This window comes from Pyxicephalus adspersus, chromosome 2 (genome assembly GCF_032062135.1).
Source record: "Pyxicephalus adspersus chromosome 2, UCB_Pads_2.0, whole genome shotgun sequence".
NCBI classification, from domain to species: Eukaryota; Metazoa; Chordata; class Amphibia; order Anura; family Pyxicephalidae; genus Pyxicephalus; species Pyxicephalus adspersus.
The window spans coordinates 124,929,024-124,942,559 of record NC_092859.1 but is presented as its reverse complement, the minus strand read 5'-3'; the positions used below and the strand labels follow the sequence as shown (position 1 = coordinate 124,942,559).

The following is a 13,536-nucleotide window of genomic DNA, read 5'->3' as shown; positions in this document are numbered from 1 at the left end:
CCAACATTTGATAATATTTGTTAAAATGATTTGCTCTCCCCACCCATAGACATTATGGGGATTTGCTGCTGAGTTTACCTTCCTGGACTTTTATATAGGGTTCACCAAAACCTTTCAAAAAATAAACCCAGGTAGATTTTCCTATTCCAAATAATGCTATATAAATTTAGTTGCACAAGCATGATCGGAGCATTCCAAAGTGGGTTGTTGAATCTGACCGCACTCATGTTCTGCACATATACTACAAACCAGACCATGATATGTATTACTTTAAAGTAAAATCTGATACATAGATTTATATAGTGTAAAAGGATGTTTCAAGCCAGACAATAAAATACAAAGATACATATTTTCTAAAAGATCCTAAAAGGCTAAACAGCATGTAGTGGCTGTACAACTCTGCATGTCAGATGGAATACTAATAATAACTGTTTTGTGTGCTCAGATTATTATTTTTTTTTGTTACTCTGTATGATTTTCCTCTTTTGTAACATATCTTTAATTCTCTTCAAATGTTACTACTGTGGGAAAAAACAGGTCTAATGCTTTATTCTATCAGGGAGATCTCAAACTCCCACTCTAGCCATAAACCATTCAAATGGGTGAAAACATAGTAAAACCCAACCTTCCATAAATATTACCCTTATTTTAGGACAGAGGAGGGTGGCATCTATGGCCTTGTTCCTTCAAGTTATAATCCCCCATCAAAGTCTTACTGTGCATACTTGTTTGGGTCTGTCACAAAAATGAGCCTGTTTTTTTAAAGCTCACCAAGACTGGAGATGATAGACTATCATGGAGGAAACTAGGTGATCCAGCAAACCTGGAATAGATTTCAAATTATTTGCTGCTTTTAGGCTGGATTACCCAGGTTCACCCATGATATTAAAGCTCTCCAAGACTGGACAAGATAGACTAAGTCAGGCCCATTGTGTGAAGACTAGAGGGTCAAGATTTTCAGTAAGGGCTTAGTAATGGTAGTATTAATGTATTTCTGATAGATTTCCTTCACACAAACCTGTAAAACTTTAATACCTCCTAAATCAGTGATTCAGAACAAAAGTGTAGATCAGGAGTCATCAGACTTGCTGAATGCTTGTTCTGTGGTCAATGGCTCAAAAAGTATAGAAGCTTGATGTCAACGAGCGTTAGGTGTGCCTAAGACTTGCTTCTGAGATTCAGATATAATTGAAAGATGTATTTGGCCTGCCTGTAATTGGCCTCTTTTTTTAACAACCATTTGACCTGCTTCAAGCTGGCCCAATAATGCAGATCCTCAGTCTGCTGACAAAACTGTAAAATCCTCTCTGGAAATACTTTTTATTATAAATGAATTTTTGTCTTTTTTGATAATGATTTTTTTGTTTGCATATTCTCTACATTGCAGTAAGGACCTATGAAAATGAATACTGCTACTGCAGGCAGAAGACTCTACACATTTATATATTTCTACATTTCTGTGAAGCTCATGACAGCAGATGTAGGCATTGAACATGATGTGCATTCCAGTTTTGTCCAAGAGCACCTGAAAGGCCACGAACGTAGAGAGCTACAAAAGGAGATTTTATCCGTTTTGGGATTGCCCCATAGACCAAAGCCTCTGTTACATGAGAAGCTGACATCTGCACCAATATTTATGATGAATCTATACAAGTCAATAAGTGTCGGTGAAGAGAAAGAGGAACACTTCCAATACCTACATCTATTTACCAAGGATCATCCGTCTCATGTCCATCTTGATGATAACCATTATCTTGCTGATGCTGATTTTGTCATGAGTTTTGTTAACCTAGTGGAAAATGAAACCAAATTCTGTCACCAGTGCTACAGCAAAGAGTTTAGGTTTGATCTTGCTGATGTTCCAGCTGATGAATATGTGACAGCAGCTGAGTTGCGCCTATATAAAGATCCATCTAACCATAATGAAACCTACCTGATCAGCATCTACCAAGTGCTTCAAGAACATCCTAGCCAGTTGTTAAAGTTGGATAGCCAGATTGTCTGTGGTTCAGAAAGGGGATGGTTAACATTTGACATTACTTCATCTTTCAACAATTGGCTGGATAATCCTCAGAACAACTTTGGACTACAAATGAGAATAGAAACTACGCACAAGAGAAGTGTTAAACCCCAGTCAGTGGGTCTAATTGGGAGGGATGGACCACAAGAGAAACAGCCATTTATGGTTGCATTCTTTAAAACAGAAGTAATTCACATGCGTAGTATTCGTTCTATAAACAATAAACTCAAAAGCACCAGGGTACTAAAGGAAAATCTTCCATTAGGAAACATTACAGAGAGCTTCATGGGTGGCAGCGGCAGTAATGGCGGGCGTCGTTACTTGAAACAGGCCTGCAAGAAGCACGAACTGTATGTGAGTTTCCGTGACCTGGGCTGGCAAGATTGGATTATTGCCCCAGAAGGATATGCGGCTTATTACTGTGAAGGGGAATGTGCTTTTCCTCTCAACTCTTACATGAATGCCACTAATCATGCAATTGTCCAAACCTTGGTTCATTTTATTAATCCTGAGAACGTTCCAAAGCCATGCTGTGCTCCTACAGAACTCCAAGGAATCTCCGTCTTGTATTTTGATGATAATTCCAATGTGATATTGAAAAAATATAGAAACATGGTGGTGCGATCATGTGGCTGCCACTAAGGTCACAGATAAAGCAACTGAATTGTAACCTGTATAGTATGAGTTAATTAGTACTTAGTGTACTTTATAACGTTGTGATTATTTCACTTATATTTTGTATTTTATGCCCAATGACAAAGCTATATAACATTTATATGATGACTTTATCAGAATTATTTCAGATGTTTTATGAATGCAAAATTAGCAGTAAATTATGTTTAGAATAATTGTTTAAAGGTTTATTAATAATTATTTGTTAGACTCCTTTAAACAATTGTTCTTATTTTATTAAATAAAACCCCTGCAACTCCTAAAACTGAATTTCAAAATGTCCTCTTCCATGCATCTGCCTTTATCAACTGAGCCATCTATCTCATCTATGTCTGGATACAGCCATATCTTTAGAGAATGCGTATCTAGCTTAGGCTTCTTCAAGTAAAAACAGGTCAAGTCTTGATGCATACCCAAAATCCAGATTCTCCTTAAGCAAATAAAATGCATTTTAGAACTGTAACACAACAGGATTTTATGGTGATTTTGGATATATAGACCCTCCCGGAAGTCATCCCATCATCCCAGTGATTACTGATTTAGGTCCATTTTAGGAATAATATTCACTTATTTGATTTAGTGGGCACTGGACACATCATCTCCAATTGTCAAGAATGTGCAGAGGACTCATGGGGTCAGGCACCCAAATTAGAGAAGGGGAACCAAGTTATGATCATGTGAGCTAGGCCTTCTGGTTAAATTGTAAATGTAATACTGCAGTATGCCTATGACAATCCATACCATGAATCCATTTAATAATCATCTCAGAGTCTGTGTCAGGGGAAAGGATGGACCTACCTCTTCAATTACACTGCAATCATACAGGTCCTGAAAATGAAGGACCTGTATTTCTACCCAGTACATGTGAACCTCTTGGTTTTTTTTTTTTTTTCAATGCACTTTTTAGTACATAATGTAGTTGTTTATGAAATAACTTTTAACACAAAAGGTAAATGAGCCAAGCTATATGTGTATTTATTCACATGATGCAACCTCTTACTGGCAGTCCACATATACTATATGTAAAACTCAATGTGCAGCATATATGATGATTGTGAACAATGAAGTGTAAGAATAAAATTGTGCATGGAGCTTGGCCCAAACTCTGTTTTTACCCGTATCAATACCAAATGTCTCTGATGTCAAGATACCCAGGCTAAATGTTGCAGCATCAATACTAGGGATGAGCGAGAATGCCTCTGGCAGTCTTGTGCACATTTCCTCGAACATCCGATGGTTCCGTCAAATTTCGGCGAACCGATTTAGCAAAACTATCGGAAGATCGAGTCAAATATAACAGGAGGATTCACAGGATTCCCTGGGAATTCTCCTGTTTGCGATTCCCGACACTAGAGTTTAATTAACCTTTAGTGCTCGGGGATCTTCTCAATGAATGTTGCGGTGGACACATTTATTAGGAACAGTGTGTGATCCCCGGCACTAGAGGTTAATTAACCTCTAGTGCCCTGGGGATTGCACACTTTTCTCAATGAATGCAGCCACAGTTGCAATCATTGAGAAGATGCCCGGCAAAGGAGAACCTCCTGACATTGTAATATAAGAATAAGTAATTTAAGGTTCTCCTGTGCTGGGCATCTTTTCAATGATTGCAGCTGTGGTTGCATTCATTGAGAAGAGTGTGCGATCCCTGGGACACTAGAGGTTAATTAACCTATAGTGCCTGGGGATCGCAGAGGATGATGCATGATGCAGCCCTGGAAATCCTCCTGTTCGGTGAGAGCTCGCCCTTTAGGCGAATCAGAAGGCCATTCTCGCTTACATTTTCGGTAAGCAAGAAAGGCCCATGTCGCCACAAGATCGAACCTAATATTCTTGCTCATCCCTAATCAATACCTTTGACTAAATTGCGAACCATATTTTTTTGTATATTAGGGAATATTATTTTTATATTTTTAGGGAATATAGGAATGTTTTTTGGCACAATGTTTTATTCTATCTGCAGGCTTTTTTGCCTACATGTGGTCACTATGTCCTAGCTGTGATCGCTTAAGTCTTCATCATCAGTAAGTACTGAAGATATTGCCTACAGCTGAGGCTTAGATCCAAAAGCAATGATAAATCTCTGCAAGTGGATCCCAAAATGAGATTTTTTTTTTTAATTTCCCCAGTGCAAGGCATGGTGCTAGGGAACATTAATATGCAGTGAGTGTAGAAAACGATTAAGGAAACTTTGGGGAAACACAGGGAGTGCCTTCCATTGCATACAGTTTAGAACAATCTAGTTGTTTTAGAACTTTGGGTCATAAGCCTCAAACAATCATGCCACAAGCACATCTCCAAGAGAACATACTTCTATTAGGTTAAAGAATTACAAAACGTTGAATCCAAAATATCATGGCAGCTATGTAAAAAGCATTTTTTAGAATCCAATCAATGGCAATCTTTATGCTTCTGTTATGACAGGTTTCCTTTAAATTATTTTTGGCTTTGTCAAATGCAGTAATGGTTGAATTGGGTAACTGCAAACAGAGGATGGGCAGCACTATATTTTAAAACGGTACTAAACGGTTTTTACACTCGCCTCTCCCTTCCTTCTTTTTTCCGGATATCCTGGCACATGTGCAGCTCTTCTGTGCAGCAGTTTTGACAGATGAGAATGATCAGACAGGAAACTATGTTTTTTTGCAGAATGGACATCGCCTGTCCCTTTCTGCAATAAAGCCCTGCCTGGTCACACATTTAAAGCAGAACTTTAGTTCCACCCTGATTATACACATATTAGTATACTTATAACCGTTTTTATCCTGTAGGCCTACATTTTAAGAGACCTACAAACCAGACTTGGTCTCTGGCCTCTGTGACATGCATTTGAAAGTGCCTGTAATGGGTAAAACTAGTCAATGTTAAGTAATCACTATTCTGTAAACTATGAAATAGATCAGGTCCTAGAGAGAGCGAGAGAGAGAGATCCTATCATAAAGTATGTATTAGTGCTAAATGTTCAGTCTACATGTGTTTGAATTTTCTACAAGCACATCTAAAAGCATTGCATTAGTTTTCATGTCTGCCATTTTGTTTCCTTTTTTTCACCTGGTAATCCTGAAAAAAAACCATTCCCATTCTTCATTGTATGTATGGAGGGAGCCATGGTGGTCAGCTAGACTGGGCTTTCAAATATTTCTGCCTTTGTTCATAGCATGATTAACAGTTTACAAAAGGTAGAGAACATTCAGGGTAATTTACTGTGCTGAGAATCTGTGTGGATACTCACTTTATTCATTTTGAATAAGCAGTCATATGTGCAAATGAAATATTTAAAAAAGCATTTGCTGTTCACGTGGCTGGATAAATGAAGTGAATATTAACTAATTTAATAAGTGATGATTTTCAACTCAGCCCTACTGTATTCACTTTAGGTTCACAGGCATTCACAGGGATTATATTTCCTGTCCAGTTAGGTCCACTTTAAGAAAGATGTGAACATAAACATATCTGAAAATAAACTCGTAGAAAGTAACATAAAAAGAACATAAACTCGTAGAAAGGACACACAACTATAATTTCTTTTCTTGAACACGGACAGGTGATTTTTTTTCTCCTAAGGCATATTGAAAAAAATATCTGAACCTAAACTGGATAAAAGTGATTTTTTAGATAGCTCAGTACCGGGATCCTCAACCCTTAATTTATTCTCCACATCATATAAAAATTTCTGCTCCGGCAGTTTGAGACTCTCATCAATAAAATTGGTGCATTATTTTATGATTAAACGCTTGAGAATGCAATTCAAAGTACTACTGATCTAAATGCCCAGGAGAACATTTGTCAATTTCAAACTTAGTCTGTTCCATATTTTCAGTGCTTCCTTACCTGCTGTATAATATATAGCAGGAAGTCAAGTGTGTTTGCCTTATATCATACTACAGTTACCTGCACAGGTGTTGTAATTATTCTTCATATGAGGAAAATAAAATACTTCACAAATTGTACTGAAAACAATTAATAGTTCATTATTATCTATTCTGTTCACTGACCTGTGGAACATATTGTATTACCTGCAATATTTGTTCCTTGTCCAAAGCATTAATCTTGTTATAAAGGTCACTACACTTTACAAAGATTATTTATAGGCTTTTTTATTGTAAAAAAAAATAGGTAGCAAAATGTACATTTTACCCACGAATGTTAGAAATTTGCAAGCGATGCAAAGGAACGAGGCTCTCAGAACACAAAGTACTAGGAACAGCCATATCTATTCTGCTTTCTGCTGGTGGTCTACATAGTTAAAAAAAAGGCACAAGGCCATCGACTTCAGGGGACAGATAAATTGAAAACCTAAACCCACAGTTAATTCACAAGGAAAAAAGGCTTATAAAGCTTCACACGATTTGCTCCAATAGAGAAAAATTCCCTTCGTCACACCATGATCAACCTTTGGTTTTATTAAGCCAATTTCCGACATTGTGGTACCAGCCTGTCCCATTTAAAGGGGACCTAAACTCAAAATTTTTACTTTACATAAAAGGGTAGACAATCCTTTTACAGTAAACTGTAAAAAAGCACCTCCCCTCTATTGATCAAGACTGATTGGGAGCACAGAGCCTTCTGGTAAACATACATCACACATCCCAGGAGGCTCTGGCTGACTTTAATGGGAGAAAAAAATTGGCACTCTTTTTCCTGCATCTACTTTACCCGATCTCGAGCCTGCGCAGTGTGTGATCGGGTGACGTACAAAGAAGATGGTGGCACCCAGAACTTCCTCCCCGCCAAGATGAAGGAGCATACTGGGACGACACGGGACCCGATTGGAGAAACCTCAGCGGATATGCGGGATTAAAGTATGATTTTTTTTATTTAATTTTTAGTTTAGTTCCACTTTAAGTGAATAGGAGGGGGTCAGGACTCTATTTTGCATGTGGCTGCTGTGTGGCCAGAAACTGTCAGCCACATAGTTTTGCACTGCAGGACTGTTGCTTATGTGTTTATAGCTAGTTTTGATCTGTTTATTTAGAAAGGCAAGGTTTCTAGACATAGCTGTCTAGAACTACTGATGTCTCTATTCCACATTTGTACAGCCCTTACAAGTTGTACAAGTTCACCATATGGACCAATTATATATTTATGCAAGGTGATCATATCAATTAGATGTGTTTTCTCAAGGTAGAATACATTCAATTTAATTAAACTATTAGCTGGGCTCCTACATGTTATTTCCCTAGTTTAGTTGCCTTTCTCTATATGAGGTCTGACCAAGACTTTGGGGCAGGATTATTACTCAATCTCTGCAGCCTTTACCTCTTTTAATATAAGAAAGTACTTCTTGCATTAGATATTGCAGATTGGCATTGTATAACTCTTTGATCAACCAAAATAATCTTGGAAATTCTCAGTTTTTGACTGCCCTTAGACTGTATGAAGCTTGCATGTTGTTAGCCCTCTAAGTGAATAACTTTACATTTATCAATAATAAAAGTAGGCCCGGGGATAATTAAGAATAAGTGAAAGGCCACATGTCAGGGTGGGTGGGGGGGTTTATTGGTCAGTAGGTATCAGATGACATGGTGTGGCCAGAGGGGTCAAAGTGCAGGCTTAAAAGTGGGAGACAGGAAGGGGAGAGGACAGTAAAGGCTAAGAGGTGACAAGAACGGTGCGCCTTAGTCCCCACAGGTGACCCTCTGAGTCTTCCCTCCAAGCGTTTCCTGGCTGAGGCTGGCAGGAGGGTCAGGAGGAATCCTCTGCAATGGCGGGACCCCCACAGCAGATAATACACAGGGCCCGATCCGCTGCCAGCAAAAGACCGAAGCGTGCGCCTGCTTAATCCGGACGTGGTGTGGAGAAGGCAGCCCAGTGTGGGAGAGTTGGTCATGTGGGCCCGGACCTGGTGCCCAGATCGGTCGGGAACGGACGCTGTTTGTTGGTGGCAGAAGTGGTAGCTATCGAGCAGAAGCAGAAGAGCCTCAGGCAGCCTGGTGAGTGCCGGGGGATGGGGGGTGTTTTGCATGGGGAATATTTGAATTTTGTGCATGCTAATGAGTGGAGGTTGCAAATGGGGGTCAGCGTTGATATGCGTGTTGGGGGATTGCGGTGTGTAGGGGGTAGTGCAGAAAATGAGTCGGGTGCTCAGGTTTGTTGAACTGTTTGCAGGATTTGCTGGTGAAATTTAGGGCTTAGGAGGGCATAGCTTGCAAACAAAAATTTGGAATCCTGAGGTTGGAAGTGATGGGGTAGCAACTGTTGAAAAGGGTGGGCAGGACAGGGGCCAAGTGCTCAATGCAGGAACCAGTGGTCTGTCCACCACCAGGTCTGCAGTATCCGGATCGTTGTTGGCCGGCACTGGAGGCGACGAAGGGGATGAGAAGAAAAAGGTGTGAGCAGCGAGGGACCAGAGGCGGCGGATGCAGTGAAAAGTAAAGTTTGTGTGTGTTTTGAGGGCCCTCTGGGTGCTCATTTGTCTCAGAAGGTGAGGGAAAAAATATGGAAATGGGTATAGGGACCCAAAATCTGGTGATGGTAAGCGTCCTGGAGATGAAAAAGGGGTGTGGCGTTTGAATCTACGCATTTTTCAAAACTGGCTCCAGGCGTTTGTCATTTTGTCAAGGTGCCTAGACATTGTTCGGCGTTATTTTGCTACTTAGATGCGATCAGTGAAGCATATCGAGTGTATGGAGGGGGAGCTTGACTAAATTATGACAAACAATTTTGTCAGCAAAAAGCCATTCGCTCGGGTATGCGCTGGGACCACAACATTAGTTTGTGGATGTGATGACTTCAGCACTTAACGAGGGAGCCTGCAAATTTGGAAACTAGTGCCACTTTAGATATGAGTGCTCTGGATGTGGGAATGCACATGCAGCAGTGCCATGTCCTGCGAGAGCTAGAGTGCATGTACCCAAGTCTATGGGAAAAAGAGGACTCCGGTGAAACTGGAAAAAATGTTGCCTTTTCTAGGTAAGTATCCTGATAGGGAGGCTGCTGCATTTTTGGAGGCAGGTTTTTCTGAGGGTTTCAGTATTCCATGTAGTTTGCAGACCCCCCCCCCCTCCCCCACGCAAGAAATCTTCGGTCTTCTCTTGGGCGCCCGGCGGTGGTTTCGGATAAGTTGCGCAAGGAGGTTGAATTGGACTGCATGGCAAGTCCTTTTGAGTCCCCCCCTTGTAGCGACTTGGTGGTGTCACCTTTGGGTGTTGTCCACAAGAGGGAACCTAACAAGTTTCACATGATTCATCATTTATCTTTATCTTTATCCAAAAGGGAGGAAGTTAATGAGGTCATCGATCCGGATTTGTGCAGAGTGGCCTACACTTATTTGATGCAGCAGTCTCCCTGGTAAGAAAAGCAGGCAAGGGTTGTTTGATGACTAAGGCAGATATTGAGGCTGCTTTTAGATTACTGCCAGTGCATCGGGAGAGTTTTTGGTTGCTGGGCTGTCATTGGCAAGGGGAGTACTTTGTAGATAAGTGCCTCCCAATGGGTTATTCTATTTTCTGCGCCTTTTATGAAATCTTTAGTTCATTTTTGAACTGGGTTGTGAAGGAGATGTCTGGGGTGGTTTCAGTTATCCATTATTTAGATGATTTTTTCTGTGTGGGGCCTGCTGACTCACATGTGTGTGCAAATTTGTTGGGCACAATACAACCCATGGCAGAAGTTTTTGGGATTCCTTTGGCTGGTGACAAAACGGAGCCTCCATCTACAGAGATCGTTTTTTTTTAGGGATTGTTTTGGTTTCTGTAGCAATGGAATGCAGGTTGCCTTGCGATAAGCTTGAGGACCTTCCGCGAGAGATCAGGAGGGTGCGGAGCCTGCGAAAGATTCAATTGCGTGAGTTGCAATAGTTAATAGGCAAATTAAATTTTTCCTCCCGCATAATGCCCATGGGGCGGGTGCTTAGCTGGCCCTTAGCAACTGCCACATCTGGGGTTAGATCTCCGGGACATTTTATTAGGCTGACAAAAGTGTTGCTGTAGGACTTGGAGATATGGCTTCATTTTCTTACAATGGGCGATCCTTGTCAATGGAAGAGTCTGTGTCAAATCTGTGTCGATCCAGTGGCGATCTAATGGTCCCGCTGTAATGCCAGGACGTTTCTGAATGAGGGGGCATGGCTGGGCGGCAAATTTAAAAGCAGATTACCGAGTAATCTGCTTTTAAATACCACCCGGGGTCCCGGCCATGCCGCTGCTCGCATCAGCAGTTAGATGCGAAGCACAATGCAGGACTTCTGCATTGTGCATCACATCTAACTGCTGATGCAAGCAGCAATAGTAAATTCTGGGAGTAGTGCCAGCGGGAAATCACCGCTGGCAACCCCCCCCGGAATTTACTATTGCTGCTCGCATTACCTGGAAGATGTGATGGACAATGCAGAAGGTCTGCATTGTGCTTTGCTTCTTCCTGGAGATGCAAGCAGCAGCAGCTGCAGCAGCAGCGTCAGTGGATGCCAGGGGTGAGGTGGGGCAGGACATCCCCACTCGCATCACCCGGGAGGATGTGACACCTTCCTGGTGATGCGAGTTGTGATGTATTCGGGGGGTGTGGCTGGGCAGGATATTTAAAAGCAGATTACAATGTAATCTGCTTTTAAATGGTTATTACAGTAAAAAAACACCACACAACATATTATAAAAATAAAAGTACACGTTAGTGCACCAAACATCATTGCCCAGTGCCCTGATTTACATTTAAATCAGGGCCCACTATTATCCCTGACCTTTTGACATTTTTTGATAAATTAGTTTTTTTTTTTTTGATAAATTACATTGTTGTGGTCTATTATTTCATTATTTTTATAATTATATTTATAATTATTTAATATAATATGCCTGTCGAAATATAATGGTTCGACAGGCACTGAAGAGATATAAAAAGGCAGCGTGCACAGGCCTTTGCGCAGGCATATGTCCTTTGAACTGTTACAAGAAATATTGAGATGTTTGGGGGCTTTATGCTCTGATGGTTTTGAAGTTTTGTATATTTACAGCGGTTTTTACTGTTAGCTTTTTTGCAGCATTGAGAGTGGGGGAGGTGGTCAGTGCTAGCAAACTTAGGCCTGGAGGTTTGTTACTGGGTGATGTAATCTGGGCGGTAGGATGTTTGCGGATTTGGATTTGGAAGTCAAAAACAGATCAGCAAGGTAGGGGCGCGTGTCTGGAACTTTATGCACGTCTGGGGCCTGTCTGGTCAGGGCAGTAGGTGAGTACTTGAGAGTTCGGCCAACAGGGGATGGCCCTTTTTTTGTGCATGAGAATGGATCATTATTACCATGATTTCAGTTTGTGGCTGTATTCAGGAAATGTATGTGTGCTATCATCTCATTCCTTACAGATAAGGGCTGCCACTGAGGCATCTAGATGGGTGTTGGAGGAAGAAGCCATTAGGTGTTTGGGGTGTTGGGAGTCTACACGCTTCAAATTGTATGTATGCCCTCACCTTTTATAAAGAAAGTGTGTTTGGGGGAGTGTTGTGTGGGTAACAGAATGTGGTTTTGAATTTGATGTTAAGGTATGTTAACACCTGGGGTTTGAGGTGGCTGGAGTTTTTTGTATTTGTTGTTAATTTTAGGTACAGATGAATGTTTAATCTGGGTCATAAGTCATTCTTGTTTATTGGGGAGCAAAGCGAGCTGATGAGAGGCCTAATGGCAGACAGTGCGAAGTGATGCCTTGGTGCGCTGGATAGGTGTCCCAGGTTTGTAATGGAGCTGCGTGATCCCTGAAATTCACCATTATGGGAGACTGGACAGGCCTCCTGATATAGATCTAATACATGCTGGTGGGAACGATTTGGGTTTAAGGTCAATGAGGGATCTTATCAGGGATCTTAAGTTCGATTTCCTCCGGAACATCTTTCCCTCATACTGTATTTTTGTGGTCGGATATGGTTGGGTGCCTGGCGTGGACAAAAATAAAGCAAAATAAAAATAAATAAGGAAGTTGGACGTTTTTTAGTCAGAATCGGGGGCCTGGTGGTTAGGCACCGGTAGTTAGAAAAGGATCCCCATATGTTTTTGAGAAGTGATGGGGTCCACCTCAATGCTGTAAGGACTGATGATTGGTTTTTGAGACTGGAAAGGGGTTTACAAAGGGCTTTTCGGCTGTGGGGTTGCACACAAGCAAAAGAAGTCACACTTGCTGCTTAGTGGCGGTTTCTGCTGGTCTATGAGAGTGGGGTTCCATGCATTAAGCGCAGCAGGGGTGGGAACCCCATCAGGGTATGGGTTTCTGGATAAGTGGGGTCTCACAGTAAACTGGGTTGGGGTGAGGCCTAGTAAAAGCGAAGGGATACATATAATTGTCCCCGAGCTGGCCGTGGTAGCAGCTGGGGGCCCCTGGTGCTTAAACGGAGGTATCTTAAAATTAATAGATGAATAGTACTTTCATAGACCTATACAGAAACCTGCAAAATTGTACAATGTTTATTGAAAATAATTTTGCTCATTGTTCTGATTGTAAAATTATTTGGTTATGTTATTAAAAAAGGCTGCTATTGCCAGCTTTAATCCAAATAACAGTGTCAAGTGTTTGTTAAATGATGATTATTGGTGTCAGAAGGGCAGCAGCAGGTAAGGCCTTTATACTCTCTACCTCAGTCATGTCAATTGCAACTTGGCAGCCCATAGTGAATCCAGGTCCGAATATAGATATAGATTGACAGCCAAATCATGTGTGAGTGAACTTCTTTTGTTTATCATCAAGGTCTGAGACATTGGTGCATTAAATTACTATTAAAAATCTTGTGACAGATTAAGCATATTGGCAATATTGTATTCAAGTGCACAACATGGTGACCTTCACTATAAATGTGAGAATACACTGCTAATTGTTTAGCTATTGGTTGTCAACAATGATTTTACAAAAAATGTTTCTTTGATTTATATGGGT

At 41.0% G+C, this 13,536-nt stretch overlaps 1 protein-coding gene across 1 annotated transcript; it reads left to right on the top strand.

Moving 5' to 3' along the window:
• The first annotated feature begins 1,394 nt into the window (after positions 1–1,394).
• On the top strand, positions 1,395–3,719 carry LOC140322179 (bone morphogenetic protein 7-like). Its single transcript, XM_072398785.1, has one exon. The coding sequence runs from the start codon at positions 1,397–1,399 to the stop codon at positions 2,660–2,662; it is 1,266 nt and encodes a 421-aa protein (XP_072254886.1). The 5' UTR covers positions 1,395–1,396; the 3' UTR covers positions 2,663–3,719.
• The last annotated feature ends 9,817 nt before the right edge of the window (positions 3,720–13,536 follow it).